Source organism: Lygodium microphyllum, chromosome 1 (assembly GCF_053477565.2).
Source record: "Lygodium microphyllum isolate KBCC chromosome 1, Lygodium_microphyllum_v1.1.10, whole genome shotgun sequence".
Taxonomy (NCBI): Eukaryota; Viridiplantae; Streptophyta; class Polypodiopsida; order Schizaeales; family Lygodiaceae; genus Lygodium; species Lygodium microphyllum.
The window spans coordinates 171,281,902-171,305,394 of record NC_141135.1 but is presented as its reverse complement, the minus strand read 5'-3'; the positions used below and the strand labels follow the sequence as shown (position 1 = coordinate 171,305,394).

The 23,493-nt window shown below is 41.1% G+C and overlaps 1 protein-coding gene across 1 annotated transcript in view; it reads right to left on the bottom strand.

Annotated features, from left to right (window-relative positions):
- LOC148041977 (Translation initiation factor SUI1 family protein) overlaps positions 1–22,548 on the bottom strand; it is a 40,744-nt gene extending 18,196 nt beyond the window's left edge. The window contains exons 1-3 of the mRNA XM_087684628.1: positions 22,337–22,548; positions 6,380–6,484; positions 6,223–6,294 (exon numbers count right to left, since the gene is read on the bottom strand). Coding sequence (XP_087540754.1) covers positions 6,223–6,294; positions 6,380–6,484; positions 22,337–22,382 — 223 coding nt within the window. The 5' untranslated portion in view covers positions 22,383–22,548. The remainder of the gene's footprint in view (positions 1–6,222; positions 6,295–6,379; positions 6,485–22,336) is intronic.
- Positions 22,549–23,493: the final 945 nt, after the last annotated feature.

The window sequence follows — 23,493 nt, the reverse complement described above, 5'->3', positions numbered from 1 at the left end:
AATTGTGAGCGAAAGTGAGATTGAGAGTAAGATTGCAATTCTTTTCGTGTACATGAGATCAGCTTGAGGGTGGTCGAGAGGTTCGAGCTCTGCATCAGAGTGCAATTTCTACTTGTGCTATCTGCTACTCCTTTGTTTCCTTCAAACTATAATACAGATTTCTCTTTCTACTTGTGTCTTTGTATTGAAAATTGTTTTGATTTTTATTAGATTGTGACTAGTCGTGTTGCACATGACTAGCATTAATACTGTGAGCCTAAACACAGTGGGCTGCATATAAGCATTGCCAAACTTGCTACGTTGTGCCCCAGCATCATGCCAACATCGCTATGTACTGGGTTTTTCATTCCACTTTCCATACCTTGACACATTGGGCCTGGCATACCAACATAGGTGGCTACATACCAAATACATTTAATCCTTGGATTCCCATGGCTAAAGCATTACTAGCCATTGCTTAGAGAGCTGAACCACCACCAAAGTACTCTGGGTAACCCACATTAGCATACATGGCTTACTATCCAAAAAACATTGGATTGATACTTCCAAGTTGGCCTTGCATGTGCATCAATTACCCCGCTGGCATCATTTGCTTATACTCACTATCCACATTTGGAATATATTGGCTCTTCCTTCAATGCATTTTGCTATCCCAAAGCTCTTTGAAAATGATTTCCTATTCTCGCCTTTGCTTCCCTATTTTAAGGGATACAAAAAGTGCATAAATCAAGGATCTTTTGACACTTGCATAAGTATTTCAGCTGCTATCCTCAACTTACCTTTAAACTAATCATCAAATTCCTCTCCCTCTTGCAAGTCAGCAACTTCTAAAGGCCTAGAAGGACCCACATTTTGGTCTAAATCAACATTATCAACTTGTTGCCCGTGCTCAATGCCTTCTCCAAGATTAGGCATTGCTTTTTCCCAAGCACTTTGTGAATTTTTCAGATCAAAAGACATCACCCCTACTTGATCCCATCTCACTATCTGAAGGCATCCTTGTGTAATTGCTCACTGAATACAATTTCGGCACAAGAGACCCTAACCTCCAATCACGTGCCTCAAGCTCACCAAGTCAAGGGATTTAATGATATCCCAGCAACGGAACCATGAAACCAACCTTCCTCCTCAAAGAGGGTAGTAATAACCTAATTTAACAATAATTACAAGTAGTAAATAAATCACATAAACTGAAATGTACACTTTACCACATTAATCTTGGACAATGGACCGGCTTGCTAGTCCCAAAACTAGCGGCCTTTGCAGTATTTCTTTATCTTCAATTACAAAAGGATGGAGTACAAATGAGATTCACTAATCTTCTCCACTAATCTAAGTGTCTCTTTTTGTCATAAATGACCACCAAACCTTCAAACCAATTTGCTCCTTGGTTTGCTTGGGGACTGGCCTTCACCCTATCTTGTGAAACAAATTTAGTCCCAAATTTAATATTGGCCCACTAGCCTCTTAAATCTCTCCGAAATTTTTTAATTTCAACTACTCGAATTCAAGTCCTAGGCCCTCAATTTTGAGCACGCATTTGAGGCAGCTGTCAAACCCTAATTTCTATTGTAAATTAGGGTTTAAGCAGAGATTAACCAAAATGGCCACCTATGATGACTCAAATGGCTAGGTTTTGCTAAGATAACTTGAGAGATGGTTGGAGGATGCCTCATGAGAGAGAATGTTGAAGAGAGAGAGGGTCATTCTAGCCATCTACAAGGATTAAGAGAGAGAAAAAAAGGTCACCATTACACTTGACAAACCATTTCCAGTTAGCATGAAACCCTCCAAGAGTTGGTAAGATATCCAAAAGAGACTACAGCAATAGGTGACAGTAGTTTGAGGGTTGTTTTGGCTAGCCAACATCATAGTCGGGATGTTTCATCAATGGAGGTAGCTTTCATGGCTGTCTAAACAGAGCAATTGCTGATTTCTTCCATTTTCTCAAGACAGAAGTGTGCATGCAAACATGGTTGATCCCAGTGCAGGAGTTGAAGACAAAGATGGCTTTTTATCATAAGCATTTTCTTCATACTACATATGATGGATTTATTCTTCACCCAAGATACATGGACAACCACCTTTCACATGGAATGAGATGTACTATTGGTCAATTGTGCACCTCCTAGCATCGATTAGAGATTGAGACTGGTAGATACAAATTCGTCCCACCAAAGGAGTGCATATGCCAGATATGCCAGTTAGAGCCAAAGACAAAGGAGTATTATATTTGCTGTTGCCCAACTTATTATGAGGTCCGTGGTCGTTTCCACTATCTATTTAGAGATGCATTTGGACCACTATCCAAAGTCATGGATTTTACCAACTAGCAATGCCTTAGCCTCTTTCTCTCTCCTTGAGATACGATGGCTTCATGACATGCTCCTCAAGGCTATAGTTGCTCTAGGACGCCAAGGCCCTTCACAGAGGCACCTCACAGATTTCTTTGCGAGGCAAACTCGAGACCTCAATATATGTTACAACCCTGGTTCACATAAGAGACTCTCTCACAATCCACACAGACACAGAGTATTGATTGATCGAGCCATTCAATTAAGCCGATCTAGACGTCCTAAGCCTTGACACAAATGCTTACAACACCTTCATAGGCGGATACAAGAGATTATCACACAGACTAGAGGGCCCTCCATATCCACATGAGATTATACCATCATGAGCTCATTATTACTAGATAGAGTTCTACGTGTTATACATAGCTTTAGTCAATTTCTTTCTCATTTTCTTTTTGCTACATATTTTGCTCAAACAAATGTACCATGACACACATGTTTGTAACTCATGGTCTCATCGGTCATTTTGGCCTTTTACAAACGTTAATGTATCATTTCATTTTATTTCTCCCCTCGGCTCAAAAACGTTTTTCTCACTTCGATGGGTAAGTTTTGGCAAGTGAAAGTCTTCTAATTCCATTTTTCAACATTATTCAGCTTATTATATTAATTTTGAATATTAATTTAATAATTATTTTAGTGCCCAAAAAAAATTCCACCAATCAATTATTAAATTAGCTAGGCCAATTTGTCTCCCAAGTGTCCTTGATCAATTATTAGCACTTAGATCGACATTAATTAATGTCTAGTATTTCATGACATCAATGGCTAATAAATTGGTCTAGGCCCAAATCTGACACCCAGTACCTGGTACCTATTAGATATAACCAATTACAACTTTTGACTTTCAGACCCATTGGCATCTCACGGTCAATGGCCCATCATTGTGAAATAACTAACTTGCACATCACATATGCAACTCGCATTTCCACATGTGATTAACTTATTTTGCCTTTGACACCCATTGACATCTCACGGTCCTTGGCCCATCATTGTGAAATAACTAACTTGCACATCTCACGGTCCTTGGCTCGTCATTGCGAAATAACTAACTTGCACATCACATGTGCAACTCACATTTTCACATTTGATTAACAACTTAATCAAATGCTAAGCAAAGTATCAAAATTTCACATCCTCATGACAATCAACTACTACCGCCCAACCTGTACACATCAACGTGGTGCTGCATTTGGTGCAAACTATTGCCGCCCAACTTGATAGTGACCTCCTAGAGCTGCGTTTTGTTGTTTTCAGCTGTCTCCGGCCACCATGCCATCATTCTCTACTGCATTTGCCGTTTCTACCCATCTATTTCACTGATCTGGCACCCTACTATTGCATTTGCCATTGCCAAACACACTTGGAGACTGCCTTGCTGTGCTTCGGGATTCGTCAAAGTATGACAATATCTCCAGCTCATACTCTTTACCCCAATCCTCAAGATACAAGAGCTCGAGGGTCTATATTCTTCACTACATATTGTGTTCGCTGCATTGACCATTGTATTCTATTCAGTATTCATTCATTATCTTTTATCTATTCATTGTCTCTATATTAACCTAACCCTAACTGTGTTTCTTTATCAATCTATGTGTTTGTCATACAATTGTTTTTGTGTTTTCTCTGGTAGAGCATTTCTTTACAGCAGTTTGAGATGGCAGCTCCACAAACACTAGGAGGATGACAAAATAATGATGACAACAGGCTGGCTACAAACAGATGAAAATGTATGGGAGCAGCAAATGTGGTTCCTCTGAGGATGGTGACAGCTAATGCCCATAAGGTTGGGTGGCAGCACTCAACTTTGGGTAACAACATGGGCACGCTGGTAGCAGCAAAATGCAGCTACCAGCAGGGCGGGAGACCTCTGCAGCAACTGGTGAAGACCACAGCAGGGCAGCAGCCTGAAAATGATGACAACCGGGTGTTGCAGCAGGGCAGTAGCTCTTGGATGGGGTGTGGACAGCTGGAGGAGTTGATGGAAGATGGCTGGCTGTTGTGGCATTGATGGTTGAAGAGATGAGTATTGGATAGAATGGGATGCCACAATGTACTCTTTTACAGAAGATTTTTGGCCATTTGTTAGCAGTCGTGCTTGTCATGCCTTGTCATCTCCTGCCTGTGAGCCTCAATCTGAGTCAGATGGCGACTTTAGAAGCTCTGACCTGTCTATCACTTGTTTTGACGGAGGAGGTAGCTTGTTCTAGAGCACTCAGTTTATTGCATTTCAGTGCATTTTCTCCTCCAATCAGGATTTTATGTGCATTTCCCGGGGCAGTTTTTGCATTCTTTAGCCTGCCTCACCTGCCGGACATTGTCCACCCTTTCCAGGATTTTTCTCAGCATTTCTGGCATTTTTGCCAGCATTAAATGCTGGTCGGACATATTTTTGGCCCCAAATTTCAGGTCGGCCAATTTTTGGGATTTTTGGCTATTTATAGCCATTTCCCACTTGGCAATCAGTCACATTATCATCTTTCCTCCTTCTTTGGTAGGTGCACACTCCAACACCATCATCTTTCTCCATCTTCGGTGCTGCCGTCGTCATCAGCCTGATCTGGTGCCCTCGCTAATGCTGTGGGCTGTGTGCAAGGACTAATCAGTCCTCCTGTATTCAGCATTTGTTCCTTGTTTAGTGTAGGTTTCTTTTCTTCTTCTCTTGTAGATTGTCTCTCTCTTCCTCAATGTTCAAGTTCCTTCTTCCGTTGCGCACTCTCACAAATTTTAGTGGTCAACATGCCTTTAACTTCCAAAGGGGATATCTAGTGCCATCCAACTTGTGGCCCTTTGGTAGGTACGTATATGTGCCACTGCTACCAGCAAAGAAAAGTGGAGTTCACTCCATGGGGTATACAGTAGACCAAGCAAATCCGGTCCTGAAGAGGTCATAGAGGAAGTTGCAAAGGCTGGGCAATAATCTCCAAGGGCTGGCAATGAGGTGCATATAGGCTGTAAATACAGGTGTCTGCATCAGTATACAGAAATCTACCATGCATGATGATACAATATCTATATGGCAGCGGAAGAAGGAATACAGTGAATGAGGAAGATACAATGTCTAAATGGTGGAGGAAGAAGCAATGTGCTAACAGAACAAGAGAGCACTGAAGTGAAGGTGATGAACCTGATACACTGGAAAGCCCTTGCACATGCTGTGGTTGCAGTGAGGGCACTGGGGGTGTGAGGAACTGTCGGTGGGAGACATGATAGATTGCCTATAAAATAGGCACACAACCTTATATTGGAACAGAAATATGTTCAGGGCCCAAACAACATGTACAGGCCCAAAAATAAAGACAGTAGCCACAAACTGACTGGCAATGGACCAAACTAGCATCCATGACTGCGACTGGACACAGCTCCTGACATCCCTCATCGATTCAGGGTAGAGCTCACAACAAGGAGATGAACATGACTTCTAACAGAGGCACCTTCCTTCAAATGGGTGCACACATGTTCTTGCGGCATCATTAGCAAGAAGTGTGCTTCTAGCACCTTGCTTCACCGCCCCTCAAGCCAATTGGTATGTCATCCTCCATTCTTTCTCCATCCAGCCTCACATGCCGTTGAAAAAAGAGCAGGTGAATCACAGATTGTGTCGCTACCTAGACTTGTCTCCCAATAGGAATGTTTCACAAGATAGAGATATGATCTTCAGACCTTGTAATGATTGAACTGACTGAGACACTCTAATCAGAAAAATAGCAGGTCTCGGATACTGATCAAAAGCACTCAAATAGCAGGAAAATGAAATAAGCTCTTCAGCAACCATGTATGTTAAGAGCCCTTGGCTCAGAGAACTACCTATTGGTATGATATTCAAATATCCTACAGCCCTGCCATTTCCTATCTAGCTCTATCATACCTGCACTTTTTGTAGCTTTGTCCCCAGAAACGTCCAATGATTCAAGTTGCTCAGCAGCCTTGGATGCTTCCTCTGGAGGAAAAATGAAGTGTACATTGTCAACTCTTTATAAAAACAAAAACAAGTACATGCAGACCAATGTAAGAGAAATAATTACCTTTTGCCAGATCTGGGTATATATCTTGTGCATGTTGCATTAACCATGGTTTGCACTTTTCAAAGTCAGGGCCAAATTCACAATATTCCGCTGGCAGACTGCAAACTGAGACACAACCATTAAGCAATCACTAATGGGTTCTAGTAAAGACTGCACACTGCGACACAACCATTAAGCAATAACAAATTACTTCTAGTAAAGACACAAACCTGTAAATTCTAACAAATATAAGCGAAAAGTCCCACATTCTTGAAATCCTAAAGACAATTGAAGCACCCACTTAGAATCCACCCTGCACAATAGGGCCTTGAGTCCTACAAATAGAATTCAGATGCCCTAACCCTGAAGTGCCTTTAGTGCATTCAAACTAAGCCACTTCATGACCACTCTGACCGATGCTACTAGCGCCTATCGGATGTCCAAGGATGTAGCACTTCCCTCCTTATAAATAATTGCTGTCCTCAGCAATATCCTCAAGAACAAAGTGGAGAAAACGACTCTTCAATTTACTTACTAACTTCCAAGTAGCATGCACCTCTCGGTGGTTCCTCCACTTGACCAAATATTCAAGATAAATAGTCTTAACGGGACCATGTAGTCCTATGGTCAAGAACCAATTCGAGTTCGAGTGGAACATATCAAGCAATCTTCTCGAACCACGAGACTTCCTCAATTGGAACTATCAATTCATCTTGTCCCACTTGTTCTTTTAAATGACTCACATGGAGCCCAAGATGAACTCAAATCTCCAAGAGGCAAATCAAGCTTGTAGGACACACTACTTATCTTCTTGTTTATCTCGAAAGGACTAGAATACCTCGAAGTTAACTTACAGAACTTGCCAATGGTCATTGAATCACAATACTTAGGGACTTTAAGGTAAACTCACATGCCCTCCTAAAGCTCTCGAGGAGTACAATGTTGGTTAGCATAAGACATGGCACGATCCTAGGCCATTTTAGTACTTTTCCTAACAATTATCAACATCTCTCATATCGTGCAAAAAGTCGCCCATGGACTGCATTTTTTCCCCCTTGAGCTTGATGGCAATTAGTGGTTTTTGCTCATAACTGTACATACACATAAACAAGCTATAGCCAGTATAGCACTATTATAAGCAAACTCAATTTGAGGAAGATAGCACCCCCAATCAAATTGCCTAACATAGACATATGCACACAACATATCCTCCATAGTCTAATTTGTCCTTTCAATCTATCCATCAGTCTCAGGATGCTCTAAGGATGACACAGACAATTGAGTTTCCAATTGTTGGAAAACCATCTGCCAGAAATGGCGAATGAATTTAGGGTCTCAATCACTAACTATTTCATTGGACAAACCATAAAGTCTATAGACCAGCCAACTCGTGGCTTTTCACAATTGTTTGTGTGGGAATGAATCAAGCCATCATCGATCAGTGAACTACAACCCAAATTGCACCATTACCTCGATTCATACCAGGTAATCCTACTACAAAGTCCATAGAAATGCTACTCCACTTGTTCTTAGGAATTTGTAAAGGATGTAACATCCCCACTTGTTTGTGCCATTCAACTTTATTAAATTGACACTGTGGGCATTCACATACGTAAGACTCAACCAAAGTCTTTATGTGCGGCCAATAAAAGTAGCGAGTAACCAAGGCTAAAGTCTAATGTATGCCAAGGTGTCTTGTACTTGGCTCATCATAAAATTTTTATTAAACTGACACTGTGGGCATTCACATACGTAAGACTCAACCAAGTCTTTATGTGCGGCCAATAGAAGTAGCGAGTAACCAAGGCTAAAGTCCAATGTATGCCAAGGTGTCCTGTACTTGGCTCATCATGACACTCGAATAAAATTTTCTTGCAGATATCATGATTGTTAGGCACACACACTTTGCCTTGTTTAAAAAGTAATCAATTACAAATGGAATACTTTTCTGATGTCTTTCACTTAATAGCCAACTTTCAAGCATCTGGACTACCAAAGCTTCCTAGGGTACTAGGTCCATCTTGGACTAATTGCCAAATCCTATCAAAGTGAGGATCATTTTGGCAACGCCCTTTGAGAGAGAGATAGAAATAAGTCGAGATTTAAAAAAATGTTGAGGCATTAACTTCAAGGATCCAACTACGAACATCGGCAATCATCTTAGTTACACCCTTTCAATAACAAATCTTGAAGTCAAACTCCTGTATAAGCTCTACCTATCTCGCCTTATAGCCATGGAGATCAAGCTTATCACAGAGGTATTTTAGCAAATGGTGGTCCATCCAAATAACGAACCGGGCACGTCCTATAAATAATGATGCAAAACTTTAAGCACATGGATAACCGCCAATAATTCCTCCACTTGAGTTATGTAATGCGTTTGAGCATTCGTGAGCTTACAGCTCTCAAATGCAACACAGCATACATAGCATAATCACTTGCATTCATGCGAACCTCAAAAGATTTATTCGAATCAATAATCTACAACATTGATGCAATAGTAACCAACCGTTTCATTGTTTTAAAACATTGATTAAGCTCATTGGTCCAAACAACTAGTGGATTAACTTGCTTTTTCTTACTTCAAATATCTTGAGCAAAAATATGAGCATAGTATTTAATGAACTTCTAAAATAATCAAGTAAAACCCAAAAAAGATTCTGCTTGCCTTATGGTCCTCAAAATAGGTAATCAAGCTTGAAACACTACTCAAATCTTTTCAAGATCAATACGAATGTCATCAATCAAGGTGACATGTTCGAGATATAAAAGCCCCGTGAGAAAAAATTCACACTTCACACTTGGATAGTTTTGCAAACAATTGCTCTCATCTTTAGGGATGCAAGATGATACATAAGTGGTCCACATACTTCTCCGATGACTTACCATAAATGAGTATATCATTAAGAGAAATTAAAAGAAACGACTGTTCACTTTCTAAGATACGAACGAAATAAAAAATTTATCATTTGCTAGAAAGTTGTAGGAGCTTTACTTAATCCAAAAGGTAGAACCAAAATTTGATAGTGCATATACCGCATTCGAAATATAGTTTTTCAGACATCCTCCAAAGCTATCAATATCCAATGATATTTGGACCTAAAAATCATCCTGGTGAAATAGCGTGCAGTGTGCACCATAGAGTCAATCAATATTTCAATTAGTTGACCAAATTGCAAGACACGGCCTATGGCCATGTCTCTTGATTCTATTGTGAAACTAGTGAAAGATCCCCAAGGTTAGCACACTTACAGCTATGTGGTAGGGAAACTCCTTTGGTTGATTCATACTAAGCCAGGCTTAGCTTACTCAGTGTCTTTGCTCGATCAGTGTTTCAATGCACATAAAATATCACATTGGATTGCTTACATGTGTGTGTTGAGATATATTCGGTGTATCTATTTTTATGAACTAACATATACTTGTGATTTGATTTTCAAGGGTACACAAATTCTGATTAAACAAGAGATTCTAATACCTGGCATTCCCATGGTGGTTATATCTTTATGAACTAACATATACTTTGTGATTTGATTTTCAAGGGTACACAAATTCTGATTAAACAAGAGATTCTAATACCTGGCATTCCCATGGTGGTTATATCTTCACCCTTGGTACAACTCCCATTGCTTGGTCCAGTTGTAAATAGGAAACCATAGCTATCTCCACTACCGAGGTGGAGTACAAGGTTCCCTATGACGGCCATAGAGGCTATCTACTTGAGAAGATGACTAGAAATACTTCAGTTTCCATGTGACATTCTATCGACAATATTCTACAACAACCAAAGTGCTAATGCACTTGCTAGTAACCCCATCATTAGTCTGTGGACGAAGCACATTGGAGTACACTACCACTTCACCAAAGATCAAACTGAGCTAGGCACCATCCGTCTAGAGTTTGTACCTTCATCGAATAATCTTGCAAACATTTTGACCAAACCAATCAACCATCCAAATCTTCAGTATTTGCTACCCAAGATCGGCATACATGCTCCCTCCCCTTCTACTTCAACTTGATGGGGAGATGAGGTCCCTCTTAGCTTTCCCTTCCACTATCCAATTGTGAGAGGGGGCGGCTTTCTTGGTGTTTACAAGGTTTTGATTACTTTTGCTTCATGGACATTATTATTGAACTTTGTATAATTATCATTATTCATATTACCAAGAACTATTTTCCTACAAGCGCAAGTGGCACCATTTGCATCATATTTTACTTGAGTGTGACCTATGCCCTTTGCATTTCCACGTGTATTGACATTCTGTGCTTGTAAATATGCATTTGTGCGCATTTATTCCTTTTCAATCAAAGAGTGGTCGACTCTAGATCCACCATATTCATGGCAGCTCACATGGCAATCTCCATATGCAATTTTAGTGGCAGCTCTACTCACATACCCCCCATATCTTCTTCATCACCACCCATGGGTAGTTGGGATAGCTTGTCTGTTTTGTGGTATGTTGGATCTGACCATGCCTTTCATTTTTCTTGGGGCACAAATGCTTCATACAACACAAAGACTCAATCGAAATGGAAAAATACCCACAAAAAAAAGTTCAAAGCAGTTTCATCCGCTTTTGCAAGTCCCCTTCCATTCTCTTCTTTCATTGCATTCTTCTTCTTCCTTTCTCTCTCCATGTTCATGTTTCCTTTTCCATTGCACACTCTCACATGGTATCATCGACAAAATGAGGACTCCAGGTTCTACAAAGAGAAAACCACACTTAGGTTGCTGTTTGGAGTAGAATTGTCACGAAGAACACAATTTTTTGCATTGTTTGGACCCTCTACAAAGTGTACATGACATCTACAACTCTATCTTGCAGGGTATAGCTGATTTTCCCACCATTCGAGCTCCCTGACACCAATATTCAAATTTTCCTAGTGACCTTTGCAGGTTTACAAAGATGGATTATTAGCAGTTCAATGCTTTTGGCAATTCTAAAGAGGGGCTTCTTTCTCCTTCTCCTACTTGGCGATCCCACTGGTCATCTCATCATGAATATTGACCTTCAGGGCCTCGTTCTCCCTCTATTAGGTCCAAGAGATCGGAGCCCCCTTCTCCTCCTCCTGCTTCCATATGTCTCACAAGGCATGTACTACTGACCCGCGTATTGCCCATGATAGCACCCCCTATTCAAGTGCCCGTGCTACCTTCCTTACCCAAAAATCGCCTTGATGGATCTAATTGCTCCCTTTAGTCCTGCAAGGTGGAGTGTATATTGGACACCTTTAATCTTTGGAACTTCATTATTACCCTGATTGTTGAGAAACCAAGTCATTCAATACATTTATTCTTCTTCCTTCCTATTTTTGTTTCCATTTACAATAATGGTGGTGCTTTGAGTCATATGACTCCACAATGCGATTTGCTATAGGATCTTCATCCATCTGAGGGTCTTGTCACTATTGGTGACATTTGTTCAGTGCCTATTAGTAGTGTTAGCACTTTACCATTATTACCAGATCATTCCTCGTGCTCCATTTCACGCCTTAAAGTCTTAGTACTCGAGTTGTCTTCACCAAGCAAGCCATGTTTATGGAGGATTCTTCTTCTAGAGTTGTTTTAGCGATAGGTTGGTAGAAGAGCACGCTCTATAGGCTACATTCCCCTTCTTTATGCAGGATTCTCTAAGGCAGCTTTCTCTTACTTACTGTTGTACATGATTGTCTCATGTTCTCTTGTTTTCAGCATTTGTTTTCTTTTTGTGATCAGCTTGTCCTACATTGCATGTGGGAACTCCAGTTTGTGTTGTACTCTAGCTGTACTCTCTCTCTCCTCTTCTTTCCTTTATTTTATCTTCCAATCCTTTCCAGATGGCTCCCCTTGCTGTTCTACTAATGACAAACTACACGACCCTAATTACCTAACATGGAGGGCTGTTATGAAAGCATGGTTTGTGGAGAAGCGATTATGGTACATTGTTTCTAGAGCTTTTGAGCATCATGAGCACCCCACTCCTCTTCCAACTGATTTCAACGAAGACAACTCTGAAGAAGTTATGCTTACATAGGATTTTGATGATGCCCATGCATATTCTACTCTTCTTCATTGTATCTCTAAAGAAGTTCTACCACCAGTCACCTCTTGCAGGATTGCTTCAGCAATATGGACGAAGCTCAAGATGTATGTGTCAGAGTATGCAACAGAAAGGAACAGAAACAAAGACAAAGGAACAAAGAGAGACTGCAAGAAAAGAAAAATGAGATCTGCACTGAACAAGAAAAATGCTAATACAAATGGTAAAGCGGAAGGGGACTGATTAGTCCTTGCACGAAGCCCACAACATCGCACCAAATCAAGCTGATGACAATAGCAGCACCAAGCACGGGGAGATGGAGTGTCAGAGTGTGCACCTACTAGAGGAAGAAGACTAATCGTGATCAATGACTGCGAAGTGGGGGACAGCTATAAATAGCCACAAAATCCCTAAACTGGCCAACCTTTGGCTGGAAATGCCATTAATTCCAGTCGTGGCACATTAAATACCTGACAATTGCCAGATGGCCACCAAAAAATCCCGACTAGAAAGGACAATGTCCGACAAGTGTGGACAGCTTGGGAAATGCAAAAACTGGCCGTGGAAAACACATTGGAACCTAACGAACGAAAGAACGCATAAAAATGCACTCAGACAGCCACTCTAGAGTGAGTAGCCTCCCCCATTAATATACATGGCATACATGTCAAAGCTCCATGAATCCTCGTCTAACTCAAACTAAGGCGCACAAGCAACAAATGACAAAGCATGACAAACATGACTGCTAACACTCTCTCTTAGATCCTAGATGTGGCAGAAGGTCAAGGAAGAAACGGATCCTAGGGTGGCAAGAGAAATGCCAATGTCAATGAAATCCACCGATATAGACAGCCAATGAAGAAGCTCTTTACATTCTTGGAAAACCCCCTCTAAAACACTAGGGTCCAGCTAATTGGTTTGTGGCCAATCATGTTGTGGTCTGACACTTCTAGTACCAAGACAATTACTTTCGCTATGTAAACCCTTATGCTACCCTCAATTCTTTGCCTTCTGACCCAAACACCACATGGTGGGGGCGTACATCTCCTCTATTAACAATGACCTCACTTGCACACTACACTTACTCGTGGCTATCATCTTGTATTTTCTACCTCGCTTTTGTACTTGCATGGTTATTTTCCTTCATTACACACTTTAATAGTCTTTGAGCAAGCAATGCAAAGCATCCTTAGCCAAAAAGCTTGTACATAGAACCATGGAAATTCTTAATTACTCATTGTCAGAGCATGTAGGGTTGAATGTATACCGCAGCGGTAAGAGACGGAGGGGTGTAGGGAGATTGAGATACAGAACAAGATAAAAGAAATAGAATTTTGAATTTTGAAGATTCAATGGAGATAGATAGAGGTGAAACCGAGTGAGTTCATTTTATACAAACCAGCAAAGCAATCAATCTGCAATACATCTGACACATTTGATAGATATGCCCAAGACAAAGGCACATGCACACACTTGGGATGATAGGCCAGCACAAACTGAGACTATGGCTCAGTATACACACTAATACATGAATAATCGCTGCTGAATATAATCCAAAAGCTGTAGGTAACACCTCAAAATCTCGTGCATACATCAATCTATTGATGGAACGTGATAGGTGGCACCACCATAGACAAGATCCATGAATCAAAATGCATAAATCCCTGTAAATACTCTCTACAAGCCTTCAAAAGCACTTTAGCCTTGTAATTACAGTTTTATTACAGCAGTAAAACATGGTTTAAATGCTGCCCCAAATCCAAGAGAAACTCTATCTTTGTTGTCTATACTATGTCTACCAAAGGTAGAGATCAAGAATCAAGCAGCAAAACTCAAGAGGAGCCCTATTTTCACATCAAATCTCCATTTCCAGCTTGCTACCCTGTTCTTGACTGTTATCTATAGCCCAAAAAACTCCACATGAAGAGTATAAACTCATCAAAACTTCTCGTTAATAATAAATCAAGGCTCCCCTGGTGTTCGGGACCAAGAATCAAATGAGAGATTGCCTCAAACACCTTGGAAGAGATGAAGATCTTCAAGGACAGCTTGCTGTCTTTGATTTCCCTGTTTTCCCCTATTCAAAAAAATCCCAATACTCTCCTCTCCAATGCATGAGCCTCCAGCCCACTTACTTTCTTTGGCTCTTCCCCCACTTTTCCCTTGTATCCTCTCCCAATTAGCATACCGTCACCTTCACCTTTGTGGCCATGTTGGACATCATCCGCCCAACTCGTCTTATTGGTGCCCCTAAATCTATGTTGAATAATTTTCTTAATCTCACGCTTCATTCTCCACCAGATAGCCCACATAACAAGTCCTTTAAATGACTACTAATCACTACTCAAAGCCACATGGTCATTAACACCCAAGACTTTACTTGACTAACTCCTATTATCATGACAATGAGCAAGGTAGAAAAGTCCATTGACCAAGAAATCTATCACTTACCATCATGTAGACAAAGCATGAACTCTTTCACAAGACAAAACGTATCCCATTTTCACACTCCATGTCAAAAATCCCATGTCATCCACCCCCTCCAAACCTGCACGTCCTCCAGAGGTGCCACACAAGTAGCCCACTGGGAACAAAAACCCAAACACGTGTCATCTTTATGTTGCAAGTCCAACTATTCCCACCCAAATTGTAAGGCATCAAGAGCACTAGCATTCTATCCTACATGTATCCCTCAACATCCATCCCTGGCAATGATAGCTTCTGTAACATTCCAATCCATGTAAATCCACCAAGCATCCCAAGTTCATACATCAACTCATCTTCAACTGCATCTTCAATGTCTGTCACTTCCTTTTCCTCGTCTCTGTCAATCTACTCATATTTTATCTGACTCGCCAGTGGATAGACCTCTTCAACATTTCTCTTTTTGCATATCCTAATCCTCTTCCCTTTTTTGGGTGCCCACATGTCAACCTTATGCAACTCTAGCGAAGCATATGTCACATATGTTAAGAAACCCTTCACCGGCAGTTTGTGTTTCTGCGTTTTGCGTTTAGGGTTTGCAAACCCAAAAAAGGGTGCCACCCTAGACTGACTATGCCTATTTATAGGCCACTCTCTCTCTCATTCTTTACGGCTGATTCATTCAGTTCGTTACCTCTTCTCTCCAACCTCTCCACTACCCTCACACCCCTTTAGAAGGACATTGCAGTTCGTGGTTCGCGGCTGTCTTCATCATCTTCCTTGTGCTATGGCACCCTTGTTCCCTTGTATTGCATTCACTCCATAATTCAGAACTTTATCATTCCATTCATCAGAGTTTCTTCTCTCTTCCCTTCTCTTCTCCATGTTTGCCGAGTTCACTCCGTGTTCCTCCCCGCAAACCCTACTGTCTCCGCTAGTACGACATCTTTTGACATGGTATCAAAGCCGGATGTGCTCAAACAGTGGCAAAGATCCTCCACTCTAGTGAAGGCAAAGACCGGTGGCAGGTTTAGCATCCACTTCTCTTCTTCGTCTGTTGCATCAAAATCTCGTTTTTGTAAGTTTTAGGTGTTTTCAGCTTGCTGCCCCACCCCTTTCGCGGAGGACATCACAGTCTCAGCTGTCCCTTACTGTCATCTACAGTCTGGCGCTTGTTTCCAGTCTTCCACAAGTAGTTTGCAGCTGTTTACAGTAGAGCAACTGTTATGATCACTCTCCATTCAGAAAACAATCTCGTTTTTGCAGATTTCAGGTATTTCAGCCTGCTGCCCACACCCCGGACGTGGAGGACATCACAGTCCAAGCTGGCCATTGCTGTCTACAACAGTCTGGCGCTTGTTTCCAGCCTATCACACATTATTCGGAGTTGATTTCAGCATACTCACTGCTGCTGCTGGTTTTTCCTACTTTTTTAGTCTCTCTCTCTCCTACAACCTGCGTTTGCTGTTTTCTCTCTCCTACAGCCGACGTTTTTTGTCTTTCTCTCTCCTCACCTGTGTTTTTCTATCGGTTGCAACCTCTTACTACTGGTAGCATCCTCCTCCCACTCGCAACTCACTTCCAGCCCTTCCACTGCCCTCCCACCCCTTGCGGCAAACATTGCGATTCGTGCTTCACATTGCCCTCACACCCCTTGAGGCGAACATTGCAGTTCGTGGTTCATGACTGACCTCTTCCTTCTTCAGCAAGGCACACTGGTACCCATGGCTTCTTTACCAACAGATGACCAGACTACTGGGTGCTTCTACTGTGGCATCACTGGACACACCACAGATGCTTGTCAACTTTGGCCTTTGCTCCCCAACCCCCCCCCAGAGTATATGCATCTTCCACCAGGCACTCCTTGTGCCACCTCTCCTTTCTGGGCCACAGAGATCAGATATCCCGACTACCTAAAACCAGATGCACCGAAGCGGACTTACCGGTTCACCTAAGGCACAGACGATTGGAGGAGGAAAAGAGAGGACAACCATAAGGGTTGGAAGTTGAACAGCAAAAAAACCCCAAGACCTACCAAAGCACTTCACTAAATTTAAGAAAGGGGATAGGGTTGTGATCTTCTTGGGCACAAAGAGACAAGGATAGACAAGTGAACCAATCGAAGGACCTACCAAAGTCAAGGAAGTCAACTTAGCCAGGGAAGGGAAGAAGCCTCGACATGTGTCTATAGCTCTCTTGCGAGAATACATAGACATGTTCGCCTAGTCCTTAGACAAACTCAAAGGAGTTGATTCGAGGTTCGTAACACATTACATTCGAATGACTCTTGATACAACACCAATAAAGCAGTGACCTTACTCGATGAATCCAAAGCATGCTCATGTCGTGAAGGAAGAGATCAATAAGACAACCTGCAACAATACTTGAGTAGGTTCTCTTACAAACTGCCTTTTTCGATTAATGATATATATTATCTTGTCATGGAATTCACGCTTAGCGATGCCAACATAAATTCAACCCTGCTTCCAAGAATGCGTTCCTCAAGCACTTTTTTTATGTCGATTATTGTCTTTATGTCAGAATGCAACTGGTAACTAGGCTGCTTACCTCTCTTTTTTTCCTCTTCTTTTCATGCAAGACATCTTCCGTTATATGTTCTGGACTAGCTTTTTCAACAACCTTCTATTGCTCCATCTTGCTTCGTGTCATGTACTTTGAAGGACCTGCAATAAAAGAACTTGCATCCTCATCCCTTTTTCGCTTTTCCTCAACAATAGCATCCATATTATGCACCTTAGCCAAATATGCATAGGCAATAAATGGATCAATGGGAGCATCCCATTCAATTTTATCTCGTATACTCTGACTAGCACCTATTAATTCATCCCCAGCCATCTCCCTTCTCAGCACAAACCAAAGCACATGACCATACTCCAAATTTTGCATTAGCTTTACATGCATGCAAAGAAAGATATGATTTCTCAAGTTCCAATCCATATTTGGCAGCATGTACGCCTACAAACACATTTCTTACTGCCAATTCTTCCAACCACTTCTACATAACCCCTTTGCCAAAGTTTGGCTCAAGAGACAACCCTGTTTTAGTTGCATGAATTTTTCCATCTTTACAAAACACCAAGTTCTTTGCTTCTACATTACGATAAGCCATACACTCCCACTTTTCATGCTGCAAGCTATCACACCATATGCATTGTCTTGTAAAACCTTCTCTAACAGGCCTTTGGGCTATTGCCTGCCCCTTCTCTTCCACTTTCTCATCCAAATTTACAACCTTTGAGTGAAGGTTTGTCATATTCAAGTGCAGGTCATGCAAGCTTTTTACCAGTTCATCCATAACATCTCCTATTTGGGTCAGACCAGCAAGCATAATGGGTTGTTCAACCATAGATACAGATGGCTTTGCTGCAATTTCATGACTTTTTGTAAAAGCTGTAGGCATAGACCTTGTTCCAAGCTCAATCTCATCCTTTCTCGCTTCATAATCATATTTACAACATCGGTGACATGTGTCCACTCAGATTTCAGCCCAATTTTTGAGGTTTCATATTCTAGCCAATTAGTCAATTTCTCTTGCAACACAAATCAACAACTTTCAAGAATAACTCAACTTTTTTACTTTCCAACAACTACTGGTCATCCACATCCAACTGAGCATAGCAACTTTCAAATGTGTTTCATCTCTTAATCTCCCTACACTCTTTTGTCTCTTACCCCTGTGGTAGACCTTTAACCCTACATACTTCGACATTGGTAAACTTGATGTGAAAGGTCGGCGGAAGTAGAGTAATCATGGGAGATTCATCAGGTGTTGGTTCAAGAGATATTATGCAGCAAGTGATCTTGCTATTGTAATCACAGCAGTAGCAAATCCAACAACAACAAAGAAGGCATGATTCTGAAAAACTTGATGCTATAGTTGTGCATGCTTTGTAGGATGTGGGACATGAGATGAAGCAGTTCAATGGGCATAATGTATCAGCCTATTTACAGGTATATGTAGACAATGTGATTTTTCATGGGGTTCCTCAGTATACATGGAGCCGGTATTTTTCTTGTCTTATCGTGCAAGTATTGTAAGAACGATTGGCTGAATTGTATTGAAGAGATGCTGATTGCTACAGCCTTGTATTTTGAATTTGGAAGATTTAATGGAGACAAATAGAGGTGAAATAGAGTGACTTTATTTCATACAACTCAGCAAAGCAATCAATCTGCAATACATCTGACAAATCTAATAGATGTGCCCAAGACAAAGGCACATGCACACACTTGGGACAGCAGGCCAACACAAACTAAGACTATGGCTTAGTATACACACTAATACACAAATAATACTTGCCAAACATAATCCAAAAGCTGTATGTAACACCTCAAAATCTCATGCATACATCAATCTATTAATAGAACATGATAGGTGGTACCACCATAGACAAGGCCCATGAATCGGAATGCATAACTCCCTATAAATACCCTCTACCGGCCTTCAAAAGCATTTCAACCTTGTAATTACAGTTTTATTACAGCAATAAAACATAGTTTAGATGCTGCCTAAATCCAAGAAAAACTCATCTTTGTTGTCTATACTATGTCTACTATAGGTAGAGATCAAGATTCAAGCGGCAAAACTCAAGAGAAGCCCTATTTGCACATCAAATCTCCATTTCCAGCTTGCTGCCCCGTTCTTGACTATTATTCATAGCACAAAACAAAGCACATGAAGAGCATAAACTCATCAAAACTCCTCTCTAATTATCAATGAAGGCTCCCCTGATGTTCAGGACTAAGAATCAAGTGTGCCTTAAAGACCTTGTAAGAGATGAAGATTTTCAAGGACAGCTTGCTGCCTTCTCTTCCCCTATTTTCCCCTATTCAAACAACTCCCAGTACTCTCCTCTCCAATGCATAAGGCTCCAGCCCACTTACTTTCTTTGGCTCTTCCCCGCAGCTTCCCTTGTGTCCTCTCCCAGTTAGCATACCGTCACCTTCACCTTTGTGGCCACGCTGGACAACAACCACCCAACTAATCTTGTTGGTGCCCCTAAATCTTTGTTGAATAGTCCTCTTGATCTCACGCTTCATTCTCCACCACATAGCCAACATAACAAGTCATTTAAGTGACTATTAATCACTACTCAAAGCCACATGGTCATTAACTCCCAAGACTTTACTTCACTAACTCCTATTATCATGACAATGAGCAAGGTAGAAAAGTCCACTGACCAAGAAGTCAGTCACTTACCATTCTGTAGACAAAGCATGAACTCTTTCACAAGACGAAACGTATCCCATTTTCACACTCCATGTCAAAAATCCCATGACATCATGTGATTTACATGGACCATAAAAGTAGTCCTCAGTTTAGGGTTCTCTATACTTTCTACTCCAAGTTGACAATTATTCCAAGAAGATTTCGATTTACTTTCTCCCATAGAAATTACAGGCTTAATGCACATTTCATACTTTTAGATGTGATTCGTCTATTCATGTGCAGCAGAGCAGAGGTGATATCGGACCCCCCTTGTCAAAAGGGCATTTTCATGGATCATACCACTATTTCAAAGGCCTATTGGCTTTGGAATTTTGAGGCACATTTTACTGTTGTTAATACAGATGTGTTCAGCTGCAAGGGACGTGATTTTCTGGTGTGGCTACAAGCATCTCCATTTTTTTGTATCATGAATCAGATTGTGACAATAGTTGATTGAACAAGGAAGGTCGGCCAGCACAAACAGCAGATCACGGCCAGGGAAAGTCAGTCCAATTGGCTGCAGCAATCTGCCTGATAAACGTTTTTGAGGCTACAAAAAGCAAGCTCAGCTTCTATTATCACTTTTTGGCACTTCAGAAAGCATTTGTAGCAGATTTTCTACTTCCACGCAGATGACACAGATATGAGATGTGTCAGACTTTGCCCTGTGCAGAAACGTTTAAAATCATCCTGTGTCATTTCCATATTTCTTTACTGCTTTCAGTGCTGCTAAGAAAATTATTCTTACCTAGCTTTGAGTGGCTAGATTAACTTTGCACCTGAGTTATAACTTAGAAGTATACTGCCCATGTACCCAACCCAATCGCTTACTCTTATCATTAGAGTTCAGCACACATCACATTCAATGTACCCTAGATTAGCAAACAAACTTTGTAGAACTTTGCTGCAAGGTGATGATTGCACGTTAGAAGTTGACAATCTCTCCAACGAAACATTTTACTAATCCCCATTGATGGCTCAGTTCCAAGGGAGAGTTTGGCTCAATCACCTCACAAGAATCAAAGAAACAAGTTTCACTCAATTTGGATTATTCAGTTCTTGGAGAAGGCTTAGTTAGTAGGCCCATCTATCACTCAAACCCTTGAAAGCTCATGCACTGCAACCTTTCGTTCATAGTCACATGGAGCGGGAACATATACATGGAACAAGACTCCTTTCGGAAGAGGAACGAGAGCACTGAAAATCTTTTGGAACAACACATCACTATGATGTATTGACAAGCTTTGCAGCATAAGATGCTACAAGGCCCAAAACATTTAACTATTTCAATGTAGCATTGCTTGACACTGTCATATGATTAAAAAGTGATTTTTGTGAAATGGAAACAGAAATAATACATTTCATGGAACGCGTTCCAGAGTTCCTTAAGCCATGGAACGAAGTTCAATGTGACTATGCTTTCATTGCTTCACTAGCAGCAATCCATTGTCCCTCTGCTTCCCAAAAGGGCCCAAGATGATTGATTCTCATTGGTTTCATGGACTCCCCTACAAAGGAATCAAGGCAGTGCTTGCAAAAAAAAATTTCCCAACCAATCAAAATAAGAGTCAACTTTTCAGTCGCAATGGGGGAGTTCAGTTCAATCCCCTCAGAAAAATCAAACAGACCAATTTCACTCAATTGGGACTATTCAGTTTTCAGAGAAGGAGGGCCAATCCCCTCACAAAAATCAAACAGGCCAATTTAACTCAATTTGGACTATTCAGTTTTCAGAGAAGGATCGGTTAGCAGGGCCATCCATCACTCAAACCCCTGAAAGCTCAGCCACTGCAGGCATTTCTTCACTAGAGGGAATCCACTATTCTTCTCATGCCCCAAAGGGGTCAAAGTGATTGATTGTCATTGGTTTCATAGACTTCTCTACGAAGGAATCAAGCCAATGGTTGCAAAAAACAGTTTTCCCTAACAATCAAGTAAACTTCGAGAGTAGCTAAGTGTTGGTGGTTATTACTAAATTACTTACAAGGACCAGGGTTTTATTTTCAATGCATGGAGAAGTCCTGAAGAAAGAACTTCAATGACAAAAACACAGTAAAATGCCATTTGTTGTGAGAGCTGGATCAAATCTAGTTCCAACTCAAGCCGATGGCTTGTCAAACAATGCTAAGCTCTTTGCAAGGGGCCTTGCATTTGATACTTTTGCACAAATAAGGGCAGGACAGTGCAATGGCTCATACTGTGACGACAAAGCCAATATAATGGATGAACGGCTCGAGCTTGAATCCATGTGAGGGAAGCTTCCTTTTCATAATCATGGATGTGGGAAAGGCAAAGCAAACTAACCACCACAATACAGGACTTGCACAGGTTGAAGCTTGTCTGCTGCCATGGTTGATGCCGAGATGACGTAGGAATTCGATCTGCGGAGTAGTTCGACAGAAACGGGCCTTCAGAAGTTTGTTTTGTCCAAACGACACCAAAACGACGCCGTGTCTTAGCAAGTTGTTGGCCTAGCCTCTGCCCAATGCCCACACACAGCCAAAAAGAGAGGGAATAATTTTATGCCTAGCCTACACATACCAAAGAATAATCATCTTATAGCAAGTTGTTAGCCTAAGCCTACACACACCAAGGGAGAAAGTAATGATGTCTAGCCTGCACATAGCAAGAGAGAATAGTTGTGTGCTTAGTAGGATGAGTGTGTCTTCTCGTGCTCATGAACTTTGAGAAGCTCAATTAATAAGTGTAGGTTTTCTTCTTCTACTTTGAGTAATACGTTTAGGCTTTCTTCTTCTTTGCCCATGTAGTTGATGATACATACAAAGCTTGAGTTTAGTTTAAAGTTTTATGGGTGATTGATGATATGTTAAAAGCTTGAGTTTGTATTGTTCTATAGGTTCATGGTAGGGTCTAGGCTATGCTACAAATCATAAATGACTTTGTTCATGACGTTTTCATTGTCATGGGTTTGTACTATCAGTCCTCTAGGAGGCCAGTAGCCTCATCTACTTTAGACCAAGGGATTTCAAAGTTAAGCTATGTTATAATTGTGCCTAGAGGTGGTGAGATGCGTGCATTTGCTAATGTGTCTTCTCATGCCCATTGTCTTTTAGAAGTATGGGCATTTGATCATCTAAAGGTCAATCCAAACAAATACAAACATGATCACTCAATAAGGGCAAGAAGTAGACTTGCAAAAGAGGATATACATCCAATGCAACCCTTATTTGGTTGCCCAGGCCATTCATAGATAATCCTTAACACTCCATGTCAAGACTCGAGCCAACGTCATGTGGACCAACTTTACACAAAAATGATATATGTATTGGTTGGTTACTAGGGTTTGCATGAGGATTTACTATTGAGGCTAAACCAATACCCTTGATACTTTACTTCGTGTATAATATGATGACCAATCAAATGGACCAAAAGCCCTTTTTACAACATTTTAATCTTTGTAATGTGTAAGACTACTACTCATGTATAACAGCTTTGAAGAT